The sequence below is a fragment of the Dermacentor albipictus genome, chromosome 3 (genome assembly GCF_038994185.2).
Source record: "Dermacentor albipictus isolate Rhodes 1998 colony chromosome 3, USDA_Dalb.pri_finalv2, whole genome shotgun sequence".
NCBI classification, from domain to species: domain Eukaryota; kingdom Metazoa; phylum Arthropoda; class Arachnida; order Ixodida; family Ixodidae; genus Dermacentor; species Dermacentor albipictus.
Genome location: NC_091823.1, coordinates 164,618,810 through 164,639,192, shown reverse-complemented (window position 1 = coordinate 164,639,192; position 20,383 = coordinate 164,618,810). Strand labels below are relative to the sequence as shown.

Genomic DNA, 20,383 nt, shown 5'->3' with positions numbered 1-20,383 from the left:
AGCGTCATCTTTTGTTTGAATTCACAGCAGTTTTGGCAGCATGCATTCATGCAATAGTTTGCAAACACAGTCATCACTGCATGACCTGTGCAGTGTGCTTGTCTGTTTGCAATGCCTAAACCTTGTGAGGGGTACATTCATGATTATCAGCCTACTTTTATGTCTACTGCAGGATCAAGCCCTCTCTCAGCGATCCCCAATTACCCCTGTCTTGGGCTAGCTGATTCCAGGTTGCACGTGCAAATTTCCTAATTTTGCCACCCCACCTAATTTTCTACCATCCTCGACTACGCTTCCCTACGCATTGCCTGACCGGCCCAGCTTCATTTTTTCTCCCTAATTTCAACTAGAATATCGGCAATCCCTGTTTGCTCTCTGATCCACATCACTCTCTTCCTGTCTCTTGACATTACGTCTAACATTTCTTACTCCATTGCTCATTGTGCGGTTCTTAACCTTTTCTCGAGCTTCTTTGTTAACCGTCAAGTTTCTACCATCTATGTGAGTACCAATAGAATGCAATGATTGTACTCTCTTCATTTCAACGACAGTAGTAAGCTCCCGGTCAGGATTCTTTAATGCGTGCTGTTCACACTCCAACCTATTCTGTAAATTTCCTTCTCATGATCAATGTCCTCTGTGAGTAATTTACCTAGATAAACGCATTCCTGCATAGACTCTAGAGGTCGACTGGCGATCATGAATTCTTGTTCCCTTGCCGGGTTATTGAACATTACCTTTGTCTTCCACATATTAATCTTCAACCCTACACTTAAAGGACCCCTTAGAAACCTCTAAGTAGTTGAAAATAATCCAGTGCGCTCCATTGCAGTGCTCCATCAAAGCCAAGATGTGGCATTTAAAAGGGCCGATGATAATAATAATATTGGCTTATTTCCATCTATAGAAGGTTGACAGAGGAAGAGAGAATAAATGCAACCGTCTGCTTGATGAAGTTCTAATGCCCTGTATATCAGGCAGAGAGTGGGGGCAACAACTAGCATGATGCAACACAGTAATTTGTACATGACTAAAATAAATATCTATACAAGATGGCAAGAAAAGGGGGCAAAATTCAAGTTTAATTACATTTAACAATATTACTTGTGAAATGGCAACGATTCAGGAACACCTAAATACTTTTAACAGGTGTACACTGGTGAATGTAGGTTCATGGAGGTGCAAAAGTGTAAGACCTGCCAAGTCAGAATTGTTATGCATCACGTGCCTCCTCTTCTCTGCTGCAGGTTATCGAGGGGCTGCAGTCCATTCTACCCTGCTACCGCAAGCTGTTCTGCGATGCCCTGAGGAACAACACATCACTGACTGTGCTGCGGCTAAGCAAGTGCGAGCTGACGGGACCTGTGGTGCGAAGCGTCATTGCTGCCATAGGTGGTGCCGAGTGCCTAGAGGAGCTCTCCTGGGACTGGTGCAAGTTTACCACTGGCAATGTCCGTGCAGCCGAGGACGCCCTTTCCGCCTACATCACCAAGACAAAATCGCTGCGCACCCTCAATGTGGCGCACGTACCGCTGTTTCGAGAGTCATCTGCACTCATCGAGGCCCTAGTGAAGAACACGAGCATCGTTAAGCTCATCGTTGGCTGCTCGGTCTTAAATCAGAGTCAACGTACTGAATTTCGCCGCTATCTTGCAGCCAACAGGACAGTGACAAATTTAATCATCTGCAGTGACCACTTCAGGAGTGCTCCAGATGTGGGGGAAGTCTTCAAGGCACTCACTGAGAACTCTACTTTGGAGGTGCTCACGCTCGAAAACTTTGAGCTGGACCCAATTGTTGCCCTGCAGTTTGCCAGGGTGTTCAGCTTTAACACCACTCTGCGCGAGGTTGGCTTTCCCCACTGCACTTGGGACTACCAGTTCATGCGTGCGACAGAAGACATCCGGAGGCAGCGCATGTTGTATGCCCTCGTGGGCAGGCTGGGCAGAGACTGGCGGGTTGTGCCTCTAGTGAAGGCACTGCAGAAGACGTCGTCATTGCAAAAGCTTGTGCTCGCTGGGTGCTTCACCAATGACGAGACCCGGCAGCTTCTGGATGCTGCTGCCAAATCTTCTTCTCTGCAACAACTCACCTTCGACTCGGTCATGATGCTGTCCGTAGAGACGTTCCACCAAATGGTGCAGGAGACAGGTGCTTCTGGGAAGGTCAGACTAGGCACGTGTCATTCGCTGCCTGCGGCATTTGTGGCAGGGCTGAAATCCGGCAGTGATATTCTGAGCATGGGCCACCACAAGTTCTTTCATCTGAACACGCCAGCATTCCGCGAGATCGGAGCTGCCCTGGTGCTGCATGACCGTGTCACCGCGCTGGAGTTACGGCTCGACACTTGGGACGACGACTTTGTTGAGAAAGATGCATCCACTATTGCCGCCTATCTGTCGAAGACTACCGCCCTGAAGGAAATCTACATGAAGTTCAGTAACTTCAACCAGGATGCTCACCTCATCATCGAGGGCCTCTCCAAGAACAAGACGATAGAAAAGCTTGGAATTGAGGACTGGCTTGTGCGCAGGAAGGACATTAAGAAACTGTGCACCTGGCTGGTGGACAGCAGGACAGTGTACCACCTTGTTTACCTCTGTGCCCAGTATGAAGCATGTAAGGTGCTCATTGAAGACCTGGCTGACCTGCTTGAGGACAGCTACACTCTCACGTACATCCGTGTAGTGGAGTATCCCTCCAACTTTCACAATTGGCAGGCTGTGAAACACTTCAGGCGGCGGAACTTGTCACTTGTTGAGTGTGCTGCTCACTTTGTGCTGGGCTCGACATTGAAGCGGGCGGCTGCTGCTTACGAAACCGTGTCCTGGCACCCTCAGCTGCTGTCCAAAGTCCAAGAGCTGGCACCACTGAGCGCCTCAGAAGTGAGTCAGAAACTGCTAGAATGCAATCGCCTTGTGCGGATGCAATTCTGGCAGCTTGCAGGCATTGTGAAAGATGAACTTGTGTGTTTCGAAAGGGTCGATGGTCAGAAGCAAATTGACAATTTGATACTCGATGCATGGTTGCATGTTCGAGGATTCTTGAGCATCAACGATGTCCTGGACGAGACAGGAGAGAAGCGGAGGTTGCCACGCAAACGGAAACGGAGATAGTGCCCCTACTGTTGGAAGCAGATTCAGGTTCCTTGTGATGTGTCATGTTTTTGTTTTACCTGACTTTGAAGGTGTCCCGGCTACTGCACAAAGCTAAGTCGAGCAACGCTGTTGCCACCTAGGAACTATTTGTGTTAATAGGACTGTTCTGCCTCGCATGTGTCTGTGATCACAAGAAACTGCAACTGGTAGTCTTGTGCGGTGCTGTCTGTGGCTTTGGCTTTGGTTTGGGATGAATTGTTGATTAACTCTTTCGTTACCACAAGAAATGTGCTCATTTTCAGTGCTTTAATGTTTTAGCATGCTATTTCAAGGCGTAGTAGTCACAATGTATACTGTTACAGTGAAACCTCGTTAAACCGTAGTTGTCCGGAGCTCAGAAAAAGTATGTACTAAACGATCATGCTGCTTAACCAAACTAGCATGAGATTGCCCACGCACTTGTCAAAAACGGAACTCGGAGAGAGTGCTATGAAGGAGTAAAAAACATGCAGTATTCACTTCACACGGCAAAAGTGTTATTTTCATTTGATGCCGCGGCGGCCTAGCAGCGATGGCAGCGGCCTCAAAGTTACTGAAGCTGTGAGCCAGATTTTCAGCCAGCCCCCTCTTCTCGGCACTCGCATGGCAGATTCCTCGTTGGCGTTGTGTATGTTCTTCGTGCATGTGGGCGGTAGCGCTGCAAAGGTCATGGGCCGCCTTTTTCGTTGCAGGGTGCTGTTCTTGTCGCGATGATTGCATTCATGCGGCTCGCATAATGTGCAGCTTCTGCCACTGTCGGGCCTGAATAACCCGTGCTGTCGCTTTTCGTGTCGTCCTCATCACTGTTGCTACCCATCGGCAACGATGGTGATAAGTCGAACCTCGTAGCCGATATCTCTTCGCAGTTGCATCAGTGCTTCCGAGTGACTTCTTCGCATTCCAAATGCCACACACCGTAGTCGAGAGCAGATCCTTGTTGCGTGCCAGTGCCGACTTAGGGTCACATTCCATAGCACGAATGATGTCTAATTCTTCTTCTATGCTGAGCACTCCGCATCTTTTTTATCCGACCTTCGGCATGGCGCGAGTCCTTTGCACGGTGCCACGACGCTCTCTGGCATGGCGCTGAAATGATGTTGATGTTGATGTGGCTTCATGCACAAACGCACAGGGCGCTTGGAGGCCACTGTTATGATCTCCGAGGCTTGTTGTTCTGCCGGGCTGCCCTCTGGAGATGACGCACTGCCGTGTTTGCATGATGAAAAGTGGAAACGCTACGCTTTAACCGATCCGTATGCGGTAAGCTGGTACGGTTTATGCTGATACAGAACACATTATGTTCAATGGCTGCTGAGTCGGGGATTTGATTTTACTACTTTTAAAACAAAACTACTGTTTAAGCGAGTACGGTTTAATGAGGTTTTACTGTATACATAAAATTACAGCCAGATCATTGGTGTTTTGAATTTGTGTATAGTAATAATTGCTCAGATAATTTTTTAGAATTCTCGTGAAATCTCAAGGAAGCACCTCATGGAACATGAAAGAAAGTAATAATTTACTGTTTTTATTGTAAGTACTGATTGTATGAAATATCTGGAGTCTATAAACTATACACCTGGTTCCTTGTTCCCAACTTATGTAAGGCAGATCATGCAAAATAATTAGTGTGAAGATTTGTAGGCATCAATACTAGCCACAGTGATGCTGACACTATGCAAGGAAGGAGGAGCTTTGCAAATAAGAAAATGGGTGAGTTCCTATTGTACAGGGAGCATTTGTTTTTCCTCATTGCAGCAGGCATCTAATTTGTTTTTTACTGCATTCGAAGCAATTGTCGTCAGGTCAGGGAGCATGCAGGAGCCTCTTCATATTTGATTATTGCATTCAGTCAGCTTTTCTGTGCAAGCGAGGTGGTCTAGTGTGCTTTCAGCTGGTCTGGGAGCCTCCACATGCTTTGTTCAATTCATGCGCAGTGCTGTACAGTAATGTGGAGCGTTGCACAATATGGTACAGTAATGAATAAAGGCACAGGCGGTGTTCAGAATGTTAGAGATAGGACAGCTAGTGAAGCTTTGGTCAAATGTCGGTCTGAAATCGACTGCATGCTCTTGTGCAAGGGAAAACCCACATGACGAGAATGATTGCTGATAGTAATTTGTACATACACTGATGGATGAAACCAACTCTCAGTAGGAAGAATAATGTTGCACTGGATGTTAGTGCAAGAATATCAAAATAACACGCCTTCATCAGCATCTACTGTCAGCACCTACTGTAACGGCCTATAGGTTGGATAGTAAAATTGGCAATCCGAGAGCAGTTTCTGTGTCTATGTTGCCGAATTGACCAAAGTGCAAATTTTGTGTGTTTTATTATTGAAGAAGTGCTAGGAGCACTGGAGGTTAGTTTTGGTGATACCTACAGTCGAAGCTTTATTTTTCCAGACACTCTTATCTGCCAAAAATTGCGAAATCTGACAAATAGCATAGTCGTCATTTCAAATGGTGCATGATGTTGCTAGCAAAAAAAAAAAAATTACGTGACGATTGCGATACTCCCTAATGCGAAACTTGAGTGCAGCTCATATGTGTTTTCATTTTGCAATATATTGGCTGGCATACACAATCCGTCTAGTGCGGCATGTTGCAAACAGAGGAGTGTGGCGCAACTGGAGTGAGGCAGGCCGTGGGTGACGCGCGGGTGCGATTCACAGGAGCCGCTGCAGACAGACCTCCCAGATGATGCGCGCTAATGCGGCCCCATCTTGTAGCCATCGTTGCCGCACTATGTTTTTCTTATGCTTTGCCGTACCCTCCTCCTCTTCTTTCTGTCTCATTGTTCTGCTGCACCGTCCTTCCCCACTTTCCTCCTTGAGTCTTTCATCCCCCACTGGACTCCGCATTCACTCTTTCATCCTTCGCTGTGCTCTTTCGCTCAGTTACGTTGACACCAATGCTCGCCGCAGGAATGGGTGCCTAAGAGCTGCATTCTAAAAATTTCCCATGGGAATATTTAACAATTTATAGAAAAATGGTCGATCAAATTGATCATTTTCTATAGCTGCGGTAACGAAGGAGTTAAATAAAATGGTGTTTGATAGCTTCCTACTAACCGTAGCAGTGATCTTAACATTGACGTGATTAGAGTGCATCATTAGCGTCGTTAGTATATTGCAGGCACAAATTTAATAGCTGTCTGTCGTGCCAATTTTTCGATTAAAAAAAGCATGGAAATTTTCTTTTTCAGCTTTCAAGGCTTTATTTTGTTTTTAAGTGTAGATATTCAGATAAAGACATTGTGACATCACTAACATGGAAAGGTATTTTTGTTGTTGGGACTCTGTACCTTAAGCTGTCCATGTGCTCCACTCGGTGTGCCATCCTTCAGAGTAGAAAAAAGGGTTTTGGTGTCGGGTTCTCTAGAAAACTGGCGAGGTCACATGTTCAATGATAACGATGCTGTTCTTTATTTAGTGGATTAATCCGCAAAACACACTCCATGCAACACCAAAAAGTCACACTCCCATGCCGAGTTCCTGTGCAATTAGTGTACAGAGCTGACTGCGACAGTGGCGCGAAACTATTGGCTGGCCCATTTGTTAACCGGTTCATCTAATACAGTCAAACCTCGATATATGAAATACGGATATATCGAATTATTGCGTATATAGAACACTTTCCATATAACCTGAAAATCGCATGCATTTAAAATTTTTATTTCGAACGGGGTCGGACGTAAAATGGCTATATCGAAATCCGCCACCCCAGACCACGTGCACTCTGTTGACAGGCGGGAAGCTTGCCCGCAATGCCCTCGAAGATAGCGATGGGCCAATGGGTGTTCCCAACCGCTGCGCACTATAGCTGCACACATCAAAAGCGCCGAGGGCGTCATTTGAACGTAGCGGCATATGCACGCGGTAGCTTGGCTAGTTCGACAACATCAACGACGCATTGCATTTGGCATGCTGACTCCTCGGTGCTGCGCTCTGCGCCTGCTGTGCCTTGTGAGGAGTGGTTTGCATCCACAAAGGTGTGCGACAGTGCGCGCTCACTAGGCTCACTCACAGACACCACTTCATACTTTGTTATTGACAGTGTTTCGGAATTCTTCAATTGATAGACGTGTAGATTGCAGCGTAAGTAGCGGCCGAACTTAAAGACGCTGCCGAGGTTGATTCTGCATTGATGATGTCCCGCTCCTGACTTGAACTAAGGCTGTAGCTGCTTTGGCCCTTCTTCGACGCTACAACGGCGCAATAGAAGGCACTGGCCTATTGCTTGTGGATCGTTTAGACTATGTTGAGGACGCCATGGTTAAGTGCACAGCTGCCAACAAGAAACAGGCTACACTGCTGCAGTACTTTCAGCCAAAAAAATAAATGCTTTGTGTGAAGCCTCAATTGAGTATTTACTATGCCGCAATTGGGGCGCGATCGGGGATCGTTGTTTGGAGTGCGTGATTAGCTTAGGCCGTGCCAACTTCGCCCGGTGAAGTCAGCATGGCCTAGGCTAATGGAGTGCGGCGAAACCAAACACGCGCTCCAAACAACGATCCCCAATTGCGCCTTTTGTTCACTGATTGATTTGTACAAGTTCTTGACGCGTTTTTTAGGTGATTTTATATATCGAATTCTGCCTACATTGAACTATTTTGCAATCACTGCGCTGTTCAGTATATCGAGGTTTGACTGTATTTTAGTATGGCATCACAACTAATGCATGTCTGTGGTTAGGCAGATGCAGATCTTCGTGGCAATGTTGTGGAAACTGTGTGACATGGTTGCCGTTGGACACAGCTGCTGGCATTTTTCAAGCTGTGTTTATGCAGAGAGTGAGCATGATGGCTGCAAATGAGTCTGGATGATAGGAGTGGGGCGGTGGCATGATGTTTGGAGTGGCTCGGCACATGCACCTGAATAGGAAAGGTGATATCAGCTGCAACACAGGCAGGCATGCGAGGTGTTGTTGAATGAGTGGTGTAGTAAGAGGTCCTTCAAATGGGCAACTCAACATTCAGCCTGCTCTTTCGATGAGGCTTGTCACTGTCACAGGAACACCTCTGACCTCCTCCAACGTCCTTGAGTATTTGTTGTGTCTGTTGGCCTTAGCCCGAGAGAAGCTGTTCTAAAACACATGCGCATTCAGTATTGTTCATAGTGCCAAAGCGAGAACTGCAGTGTCATTTAATGTGTTGCTGTGGTATATGTCAGCCATGGAGGAATAGTGACACTGTGAATTGATGTGCTAATTTCGGTTGGATGTGCAAAGGTCACATCATCACTTTCATGGATGAACGACTGCCACATCTGTTTAGCATTTTCTTTGCAAAATGTAAAATGTGTATGCTGTTAATCTGCTTATTTCACGTGTTTGTGTTGTTTATTCATGGTAAGGAATAGAAATTGCAGTTATTTATATTCAATACTGCTAGTCTTGTTGAAATCAATGCGGGTGAGCATAATATGTGAGGTAGTAGGACCACATATGGGAATGTATTTGCAAATGACATGAAAATATAACCTTGTACATTGTTTTTTTTCTAACAGCAGCGTGCACTCTAAAAAAGTGGCAAGAAAATAAGTACCGTATAAACGGGTATGCAAGTATAGATATTTTCTTAAAAGGATAACAGGCTAAGGTCACCCCACGTCTTATATAGCAGTCTTTAGCCAAATGCAACTTGTCATCTGACAACCGTACTGCGTGCTTAGGTGTCATTCTGGGCACTCCAATTCTGCCATCGTCTCATATTTGTTAATGGCAGCATTTTTAGCCAATCAAAAGGGCACAGAGGGTTCATAATGCAAAAAAGGGGTAAGGCGTGCAGACACGAACACAAAAGAAAAGAAGTGGAGAACACGAACGCCGGTTCTAGTGCAGGATATACATATCTCAATTAAGGAAGCTAAAGAAGCAAGATTCTCTTGTGTCCGTGTCTGCAGGCCTTACCCCTTCTTTGCATTATGAATCCTTACCAACTAGCTCAGCTGTATCGTTCTAAGCTTCACAGAACGCTGCTGTGGCCCCTGATTGGCTCAAAATGCCACCATTACCGAATTCAGCAATATAGTTAATTTGACAATGTCAAGAACAGCACCTCCGGACATTGGTAAATTACACCGTACTGTTGAATTCAATAATGCAATATTTCGAGCCAGTCCAGAGGGCTGCCACGGCCTCTCTGGTTGGCTCAAACTGCTGCCACTGCAGTGCCAAGTTTGATAATCATGGCAGAACTTGAGAATCTCCAGAATAGCAACCCATGTTGGTGAACTCGCAGTCAAAGCCTTGTCTATATCCAAACGTGATTGCGGTCATTTTTTGTGTCATTTCGTCTACCTGTGTGCCCTCTTGCAATCAGCTTGTTGTGCTATTTATTTTTTATCTAGTGAGCGATGACTAGCAGCATGCAGAGCGGTTTTAGCTGCATTCAAGATTAATGTCTACTTAGGCAAGAAGAAAAGCAACATGGTCACTCATGTGCCATGTTGGTTGGTGTAAAAAAAGAGAAAAAAATGCAAATTTTGTCTTTCTGAATTTTCTAAAAAAAGAAAAGGGAAGAGCTGGCATGTAAAACCCCAGTATTCACTTATGAAGAAAGTACGATTAGCAGGCACAAAAAGAAAATTGTTGGTACGCAACTCGTGTAAAACGTCATTAGTACTTTTATATGGCGGTGCACTGTCGGACGCGTCCAGCTACAAATGGTCATCTTCTGACGACGCTTCTGCAAGTTTGAATGAGACTGCAGCTCTGATGATGGATGAACAGTGCCGTTTTAAAAATAAATGCGATTCGGCAATTGTTTTTTATTCTTTTTTTTTCTCCTTGTTTCACTTCAAACTAAAGGGTTGAAATATATTCCCACTTGACCTTTATACCAGCAGTTACTCTGGAAATGTTGATGAAAATATCTCCACCTTGATGAAATATAAATAGATCGACCTTTTCACTGAGACCAATGTAAGAAAGCTCGCAAGAATAATTGAAAAAATTACTGAAGTATTGCTAATTGTATTTTGCGCTTGCTTTGTAGTTAATGCTTGTGTCGTTTTATTGAATACTATCTGTGACTTGTATTTTGTATTGATGAATCAAAGTGATTTTGAATCCCTCACTGCAACGGGGAAAAAACGGGAATATGTGATAGCGTCAGTATTGCGAGCACGTTTTATTGAAGCAATTGAATATGTATGCATAAGAAATGTTACATCTGCTAATGTGAAGATGGTGTTGGCCTTGATATTGCAGCATTATGGTAAGCGTTCTTGCCATCATTGGTGTTACACAATTGCCCTGCTGCAACAATAATACTAGGCTTTACCTGGTGCCAGTCACATTTTTTTTAATGCTTGGCCAATCCACTCGCGATGGGAAAGCACCACTGCTTGTAAATTAGACCTTTAAATTTGGCTGTAAGTCACTGCTGTGTTTCTGCATTTCTCTTTTGTCTTCACCTTGACTACTAGTCTTAGAAGTACTATGTGAGGTGTTTGTGGTCTACAGCTAGTCTACAGTCAGTCTCGGTTGCTGTGAATTATACACATGTGGCCAAGCTCTGTCACTGTTGTTGTGCTGTTGTGGATCTCGTGGCCGCTTCTTTAGTGAAAATTCCAATAGACAGATTTGGTTATTCACAACTAATGGAATAATACGTTGTTAAAGGAAGAACCAATTTGCTCGTTAACCAGCAATAGCTTAGTCCAGTAAAACATTGGGACTTCCAATTGGACTCTTGAGATTTATCAGCTCCAACAGGTCCAACAAACTTGTGACACTAAACTTGAGAAGCTTAAGTGCATGAACATACAGGAAATTCACTTAAACTTCAATGATTTACCCATTGTTTCACTATATGCAACAGCATGCTGTACATATGTTACGGGGATGTTGGGAGTATAGACACTGTATTTACAATGTATATACAAGCAGAGTCAATGCAGTTAAGATGGCTGACCAGCAACAACACACAGCAGCCAGCATCTCGCGATCTTCTTGCTCTCTTGTGTCATCCTTCCGTAACAGGACCCCCGGGTGCTGAAGCACCGTCTCAGCGCATGGTAAGCGAAGAACTGTGAGCGAAGTATGGCTTCAGCCGTGAAACGTGCACGACGTCAATAGGCGGCGCACTTGAGGATGGGTGGAACTGTAATGGTGCGATCTCGTAATTGATGTTAACTTGACGTAGGACTTCATAAGGCCCTGTGTAGTGAGAGAGAAGCTTCTGGGAGAGGCCGACCTGATGACATGGTGACCAAAGGAGTGCCCAAGCGCCTGGGCCGAACTGAACATCGCGATGGCACCGGTCGTAATGCTCTTTTTGCAGATGCTGCAGGGCTAATAAACGAGATCGGGCGACTTGGCGTGCCATCTGAGCGTGATTGATGACTTCACAAGCATACTCGGTGGCAACACGTGACACAGAAGGTAGGATGGTGTCAAACAGCAGTGTGGGGTAGCGACCATACAAAAGAAAAAAGGGGTGAATATCCTGCGCTGTCTTGTCGTGACGAGTTATATGCGAATGTCACGTAGGCCAGCGTTGCATCCCAGTCGCGGTGATTGTTGGAAACGTACATCAATAGCATCTTTGTTAGTGTTTGGTTGAGACATTCTGTACGACCGTTTGTGGGTGGTAGGCGGTGGACAGCTTGTGCTCAGTGACACAAGAGCGGAGGAGGTCGTCCACAACTCGAGACAAGAACGAGCGGCCGCGGTCTGTAAGTAACTGTCGAGGTGCATTGTGCTGGAGTACGACGTCGTGAAAGAGAAAATTGGCGATGTCAGTTGTGCAACTAGTCTGCAATGCCTTTGTTATCGCATAGCGTGTCTCATGATCAGTAGTGACAGCAATCCACTTATTCCCTCTAGTTGTCGGAAAAGGGCCAAGCAGGTCTACACGAAAGAACGGTTCAGAGGGAACTTCAGTAGGATGGAGTCGTCCTGACAGGTGCCAGGGGAGGTTTCTTCAAGCGCTGACACAATTCGCAAGTTGCGACATAACGACGCACAGAGCAATAGAAACCCAGTCAGAAGAACTGGCATCGTACGCGGTCGTCTGTATGCAAAACTGCAAGGTGCTTCGCGAAGTTGTTCGAGAATGACGGATCGCAGATGATGAGGAAGGACAAGGAGCAACTCGGGACCATTAGGGTTGATATTGCGGCGGTAGAGGATGCTGTCGTGCAGCACGAACATGCGGCACGTGCTGTCGGTGTTGTTAGATTGCACTCCGGCGATGATTGAGTGTAAGGATGCGTCGCATTGCTCTGCGTGCATGTCGGTTATGTCAGTCAAAGCCATCACGCAGATCACCGGATCACGTGCAGCAGGATCGGGAGGATCCATGGGGTGATGAGAGAGGCAGTCAGCGTCCTTGTGCAGATGTTCAGACTTATAGTTGACAATAAAGGAAAATTCCTGGAGCCGCAAAGGCCAGCAACCAAGTCGTCCGGTGGGGTCCTGCAGGGAAGACAGCCACCAGAGCGCCTGGTGGTCTGTAACGATCGAAAACGTGTTGCCGTACAAATATGCCCAAACTTGGCGACAGCCCAAACTAAAGCTAAGCACTCCTGCTCGGTGATAGAGTAATTTTTCTCGGGAAGTGACAGCAGGTAGCTGGCGTGAGCTATCACACACTCAGTACCATTCTGCTGCTGGGCGAGAACAGCGCCGATGCCGTGGCCAGTTGCATCAGTGTGGACTTCGTCAGTGCAGGTGGATCAAAGTGGGCAAGTATAAGAGGGGTTGTCAGAAACCCGATGAGAGCGGCGAACGCGTGAACTTGCTCGCAGTTCCATGAGAATGGTGCGTTCTTTAGAAGATCTGTAAAAGGCCAAGCAACGTCAGCGAAGTTTTTGACGAGACAGCGAAAGTAAGAACACAGGCCGACGAAGCAGTGCACGTCGGAAGCAGAATGTGGCACAGGGAAACTGAAAATGGTATGAACTTTTTCTGGATCTGCTGGTTGTACACGAAATGTATTGACGAGGTGTCCCAACACGGTAATCTGACGGCGCCCGAACTGACATTTTGTGGAGTTCAGTTGGAGGCCGGCCTTTCGGAAGACCGCAAGAATTGCAGCGAGTCGAAGTAAGGTGGCTGCTGAATATGGGAGAAAGAACAAAAACGTCGTCAAGATAACAAAGAAAGATGGTCCATTCGTTACCTCGCAGAAGAAAGTCCATCATGCGTTCAAATGTCGCAGGAGCATTGCATAGGCCAAAGGGCATGACTTTGAACTGATATAAACCATCAGGTATGATGAAGGCAGTCTTCTCGCAGTCCATTTCATCAACTGATATCTGCAAGTAGCTGGATCGAAGATCAGTGGACGAGAAGTATTTAGCGCCGTGCAAGCAGTCCAAGGCGTCATCAATGCGTAGTAGTGGGTGGACGTCTTTGCGCGTGATCTTGTTTAAGTGGCGATAATCGATGCAGCAACACCGGGTACAATCTTTCTTTTTCACAAGGACGACAGGCGAAGCCCAAGGGCTGGCTGATGGCTCGATGACCCCTTTGCGGAGCATTTTGTCCACTTCTGATTGGATGACTCGACGTTCAGCATGTGATACCCGATAGGGACGCCGACAAATAGGATTTGCGTCTCCAGTGTTTATACGCTGTTGAACGACAGATGTTTGGCCTAAAGGCCTGTAGCCGAAATCAAAGATGTCTGTACGATTCAAGCAGGGGACGTATGTCCGTGGCCTGTGCAGAGGTGAGGTCAGGTGCAATCATTTTTGCGAAGTCATCCGTTCAGCAACCAGAGCTGTGAGCTGCAATTGGCGCTAATAAGCCACTCTCGGCATCAAATTCGGAACCACTAGAAACGCTGGCCAAGAACATGCCGGCCGGAATCACTTAAGGGCACAGGCTGAAATTCAGAAGCGGTAGAATGATGTCGTTGTTAGTAACCGTGACCGACGTATGTGGAACAGCAACATTCTGGTTCAAAAGCACGATGATGGGGCAAAGCACATATTCACCGTAAGGAACCTGTGGCTGGGCGGTAAAAGTGACGTAAGTAAATACCTCGGGTGACAGACGCACATCGTGAAGTGAGCACAAGTGCGGTGGGGCGGTGTTCAGAGCATCGGCGAGTTGAGGCAGTTCTAACTGAAGAACGCCGGTTGTGCAGTTGATGAGAGCGGAATGATTGGATAAAAAATCCTATCCAAGCATAAATTGGTGAGCGCTGTTGTCGATCACAGCAAAGAGAACAGAAGTAGGGCAGCCGGCTATACTTGAACGCGCAGTACACATTCCAAGAACAACCAGCATGCCGCCGTCGGCCACACGAAGCACTCAGGCAGGTGCTGAGGTGATGACCATCTTTAAACCTCCACGTAGGCTAGCACTCATCACAGATACGCGGGCTCCCGTGTCGACGAGTGCTTGACAGGTACGCCGTCTATTTTAACGTCAATGACACTTGTCTTTGTGGGCACAGACAGAGGATTTGCTGCAGTAGTGGGCAGTGCAGCACCACCTCCGAGGGCTGCATTTCTTAGTTTTCCGAAAGGGGGCGGCCAAACGCCCCAGGGGACGAAAGGCGACATAACTGCGGTGAACGGGAAGATGGGTGACGTGTTTGCGGTGAACGAGACTGGTGTCCGTGCGGCGATGGTGAGCGAATGTACCACGTGTTCCTAGCAGAGTTGCCGGCGCTGTTAGACTCGGCGGGTGGCGAAACATTGCGGGCATTAAAATGGCTCAGGTTGGTCGGTGTGCGAGGTGTTGAGGGCCACGAGTTGTGAAAGTATCGGGCGACAGGTGAAAAGTAATGCGGCGACAGCTGAAACATATCGTCTGGTCGTCCGCAGTTCTCCAATCAATCGGGTTGCTTTAACGCGGAGAGAAGCGTCGGGGTGGAGAGAAAATAGTAGAAGGGCGTTCGTTAGCTCTGGGATTGGCGACAGCACACACAGAATGTAAACCAATGTTTTCAAGTTCCTGGCGAACGATGGCTTGTACGAGGGGAACTGAAAAGGGGGTAGCATCAGGGATACGCGAACAAAAAGCTGCGGGCGCCATTGCGTCCGGTTCGCGCTGAACGTTTCGCACCACGTCCTCTGATGACGACGCTTGGTTCTGTGCGGGCTCATCTTCACACATCGACGTTGCGGCAGTATTGGGAAGTCTGGCGAATGGTTGCAGGACGCGTTGGCTTTTGGCCTGCTCGAACTGTCGGCACTTTTGATGATAGCATGAACTGTAGAGGAGCTCTTGTACAAATTACAGGCGTCTTCAGCAATTCCCTGAAGCACATGCCCTACCTTCTCAGCTTCTGTCATGTCGTGATCGGCTTTACAACAAAGCGCCAGCACGTCCTGGATGTACGAAACGTAGGACTCCGTGGGGGATTGGGCGCGGGAGGCCAGTTCCTGCTTTGCAGCAATTTTAGGGCCGGCTGGTCTGCCAAACAACTCTGTTAACTACTTCTTGCACTGGTCCCAGCTGATCAGCTCCACTTCATTGTTTTCGAACCACACTTTTGCCGTGCCTCTTAGGTAGAACAGCAGGTTAGCTAGCGCAAGCGCAGGGTCCTATCTGTTGATTTCAGCCACGCGTTCGTACATAGCCACCCACTCATCAACGTCGGCGCCATTAATCACGCAGAAAGTTCCGGGATCCTTGGGTTGCACAACCACAACCGAAGAGGAGAGTGACGTAGCTGGCGATGGCGGCGTTAGAGGCGGCAACGACGTTGATCCCGCGTGCTCACAGTCATTCATGGTGAGGACGCGTTGATGCGACGTCCACTGAAGAGCTCCGTTTCCAGCCTTGGTACCCAGCACCTCCCACCAATATGTTACGGGGATGTTGGGAGTATAGACAGACTATATACAATGTATATGCAAGCAGAGCCAATAGGGTGTTAAGATGGCTGACTTGCGACAATACGCAGCAACCAGTGTCTCGCGATCTTCCTCTCTCTTCTTCTATCCTTCCGTAACAATATATATATATATATATATATATATATATATATATATATGAGTGTGTGTGTGTGTGGCAAAATCTGTTGCCAACTACAGCCAGTGGTTCAAGGCAAATATAGGTAAACTTTTACGGCAGGTTTTATTGTTCTTTCCGAGCGCTGGCCCAGTCAGTGTTAAGTACCCGCAAAGAAGTTCCGCAATGGAATTCAAGACCACAAAAGTGGGCCGTAAACAACAAAGAAACGTTTTATTGTAGTACTTAGTCTGCTAGCCGCAGTAACCTGGCCACTGCTGTCTCACATCTGCCTCCATTCTGACACTGGACTCGGTTGATCTAAAAGACACAAAATTTCCCAGATCATTCTACAGTGGCTGTGTAAAATACGGTGAGCAGTTGACCAGTAGGGATCATTTGGATAACACGGTACAGAACAGCACGCGTCTCCCATCACAAGTAGCGGGCACCGTAAGAAGCTGCGTACGAGAGAACGCGGAGAGTGCTTTCGCTCTACTATATCACTCCACTTGGTTTCTCACAATTTCAAACGCGACCCGCAGGGGTAGCACAGTACGTGGCTATGGCATTGCACTGCATAGCTTAAGGTCGCAGGTTCGAGCCCGGCCGCAGCAATCGCATAATGCAAAGACACCTGTGTACCGTGCACGTTGAAGAACCCCAGGTGGTCGAAATTAATCTGGAGCCACACACGTCCTTGTAATCAACTGGTGGATTTGGCACGTAGAAACCGCAGAACCAATGCACACGCATTCACCTTTCTGCAGCTGTCCTTAAAACTCGCACCATTCCACATAGTAACCACCTCGTTATATACCTCCACATGGATATATATAACAAAACATGCTTAATTATTTGGTACTACGTTCTGATGATACAGACAAATGTAGTTGTGTTCGGCAGATTTTCCCGTATTCTCCTAAGACTCGTTGTAGAATACATTGGACATTGCCTTCAACGTTTTTTCCAAATTGACTTGGAAGTGATTACGCAAAAAATTCATTCCGGGTATGAAGTACAGCTGCATACGTAACTAAAAAATGTGGTTTACCGATACTCTTGGCATCTGCTTTCGAGAAATTCGACACTAAATTGATCTGGACCTCTGTTGTCCCAGACGGCGCAAAGTAACCTGTAGGTGTGTTTCCAAATGATTGAGATTGCCTGGAAATAACGGACGCGGCAGCAACATGGCAATGTGCTACACGTAGGCAGCGAAATTCAGTTTTTACCATAGAAAACATAAGGAGATAGGTATTAATGCGAGAGCATTACAATTGGCTCATTCTGCTACCCTAGCTGCCGTTCTAGAAAAGCCATGGCAGAAAAAGGCACCCAATTAAATTACATCATCTTCATCCAACTAAAAAAAAAAGGAAAGAAAGAAACTGACCATGGTGAGGTTTCGATTGTCTGATTCACAGCGAATGCTACCGCAGGCTAACCACTGCGCCACCGTTGCAACAGGTGACAGTGAAGAATATATTCGAGGCTGTGCACGTAGTGGAGATTGCCTGGCGGGCGATTCGCCGCACCTGAAAGGCGCAGCGAGCACGGCGAGCTACAGCGGCGGTAGTGTCAACACCACGGTGCGCTTGGACAAATCATTTTAATTTCACAGAAGGCTAAGATTATGTATAGGTTCATCGGCTAAACGTAGTTAAGCACAGCTTGACTGGGCCAGTGAACCCTTTACCAGGCAGTTGGGACTACAACAAAAGATAACCAAGAAGTATAATACATAAAATCGTAAATATAAAGTAATAAATGTTTTTTTTCACCATTTCATAACATGAATAGATTAAATAAATGAACTCATTAATCACTTGTGTAGCAGTACATCATATGCAATTACATTTATTAAGAAAAAACACACAGACAACAGAAAATACATAGTAACAGGTGAGATTGAACCACAAAAAAAAAAGAAATAGAACCATGATTGAAAACGACATCACCAGTGCATATTTGAACGCCAGAAGGATATACCCACCGCCGAGTCCCAAATTGAACAGGAGGCAGGCCGTCGCCTGGCGACAACTCCAGACAGACACGTTCCCTAATCCATTCCGTCTCAAACGTATGTTCCCAGATAAGCATCAGGACGACACGTGCAAATTGTGCCAGGAAGGACCAGCAACACTCAAACACATGCTGTGGGAGTGCAATGTAGTTATAGGAGTGATGGCAGTTACTCCGGAGACCCTGTCGTCAAGGTGGGCCGCCGCTCTGCGCAGCTCAGACCTCGGAATCCAGATGTGGGCAGTCCAGCAAGCCCGTGAGGCGGCGTTGAGGCAGGGCCTTGACGTTCCTCCGTGGGAGACCTGAGCCCGGGTCGCGTTAAACCTTGCCGGACAAACAAGAAAGTTGTAACCATCCATCCATCCATGACTGAAAACGATACATAACAGAAGTGACATACACAATGTAGATTTTCTTGATATGTATTTTGTATTATACAAAGTACAATAAAGTCAAAAAGGTGCAAACAAGAAAAAAAGGTAAAGGACGGAGATCACAAAATAAGTGCATTTTTCAATGTCTCATGACAACAAAATTATTCCATATTTACAAAAAATAACCGCAGTTATTTTAACGAGAAGTTTCTTACATGGCAGCACTTACTGTCAAATTGTATTGCAGCGTTTGGAATTTGTGATTATTCCGACATCTTTGACCAAGCCAGCTAATATTTCTGGTAGTTGGACGCGCAGTGTCTTTAATAAATTGCTTAAAAGAATAAGAAGTAACAGGATCGCAGAATGCGAAAAACGCACATGTTTTCAACTTTAGTAATATTATAATCCCGCCAGGCAAGTCGCGTTCATGAGAGGTAATCTAGATTAGCTACATGCCTTAGGACTTCTTTTCTGTAACGTTTGCAGTTTCAATATGTTCGCTTTTGACGTGGTAGCCCACATCAAATTGCAGTAATTTATGTGAGACAAAAAAGAAGGGCATAGTATATTTATAGTTTCACCTTCGTGGGTAAGATATATTGACATCGAGCTAATACAGCAACTATACTAGAGGCTTTATTACAAATAGTAACAATGCGTTGGTTACAGCTGAGCTTTGAAGAAAATGTGACGCCTAAAATTTTATGCACCTCGATGAAAAGAAATCTTCGCAAGCAAAACTAAACTACAGAGTGTGTTGATGGGAATATTTTTATTTTTTGCCCGAAATATGATCGCTTTTGTCTTCAGTAGATCAATTTTTATTAAATTTTTGGTAGAGCCGAGGAAAAGTTTATCTAATAATGTATTGCATCGAATAATTAATTCACTTACCTCCCGGCCTGAGAAAAGCACGCTTGTATCATCTGCATATACGTATAACAAAGCTCACACTGGGGTGAACATCTACAATGTCATTTATTAAACGACAGTGAACCCATTACACTTACCTGGGGAACACCACTCAACAAAGGTAAGTACGCTGACTTTTGATTACTTAGTTGAACACGTTGGGTCTGTTCTGTAAACATGATCTTATCAAGGCAAGTGCCGTATCGCGAATCCTGTACAAATGCGTTTTAAGTAGTAAAATGTTGTGATTAATGCATTCAAAGGTTTTGCTGAAATAAAAAAAATCACCCAACGTGAGAAGCTTTTGTTCAATATTTTGCAGAATAATTTCTTGAAGTGTAAATAAGCCTGTCTCCGTTCACCTGCCTTTTCTAAAACCAAATCGACAGTCGGTTATTATGCTTCTGGAGTTAAAAAAAACACAAACAAAAGTTAGATATGCGAGAATAGGTTATTTTTTCCAATCCTTTTGAATATACCGGCATAAGCATCAAGTTCAATATGTGACTAAGCGCTGGAGTGCTAAATTCTAAGACATATTTTAATGGTTTTATCTGAATGTTGTAAATGGTCCAGCGCCTTACTATTTTTCAGATTCATAAATGTCGTGTAAATTTATTGTTAACCTGTTAGTGCAAGAAAAATATGAGGGTGTTTATTTCCTGTTGTAGCTGTGACTGATTCTGCTAATGAAGATGTGCCTCCTCATATGCCAGCTTCAACAAAATGATAGTTTAGGTGATCCGCAAGCTGTTAACAGAAAATGCACGATTCTCAACGGAGATTTTTACCGGTGTGACGTCTCGCTTTCCACGACCTAGAACGTCATTAATTACCAGCCATAACCACGGCAGGCAACTTATTTGCACTTTCAGCGAACATTTTCGCGTAATAAGCTGTTCTCAGCTTGTTTAAGTTCCCGATTCATCTTGTTCCGAATTTTTCAAAACTCTGTCAGATCTGTCGGCACTCTTGAGTTCGAGAAGGTGTTAGTAAGTTTATTCTTTAA

At 45.8% G+C, this 20,383-nt stretch overlaps 1 protein-coding gene across 1 annotated transcript in view; it reads left to right on the top strand.

Moving 5' to 3' along the window:
• Positions 1 to 8,525, top strand: part of LOC135905158 (uncharacterized) — a 44,325-nt gene extending 35,800 nt beyond the window's left edge. The window contains exon 4 of the mRNA XM_065436175.1: positions 1,248 to 8,525. Within this exon, the coding sequence (XP_065292247.1) occupies positions 1,248 to 3,116 (1,869 nt within the window). The 3' untranslated portion in view covers positions 3,117 to 8,525. The remainder of the gene's footprint in view (positions 1 to 1,247) is intronic.
• Positions 8,526 to 20,383: the final 11,858 nt, after the last annotated feature.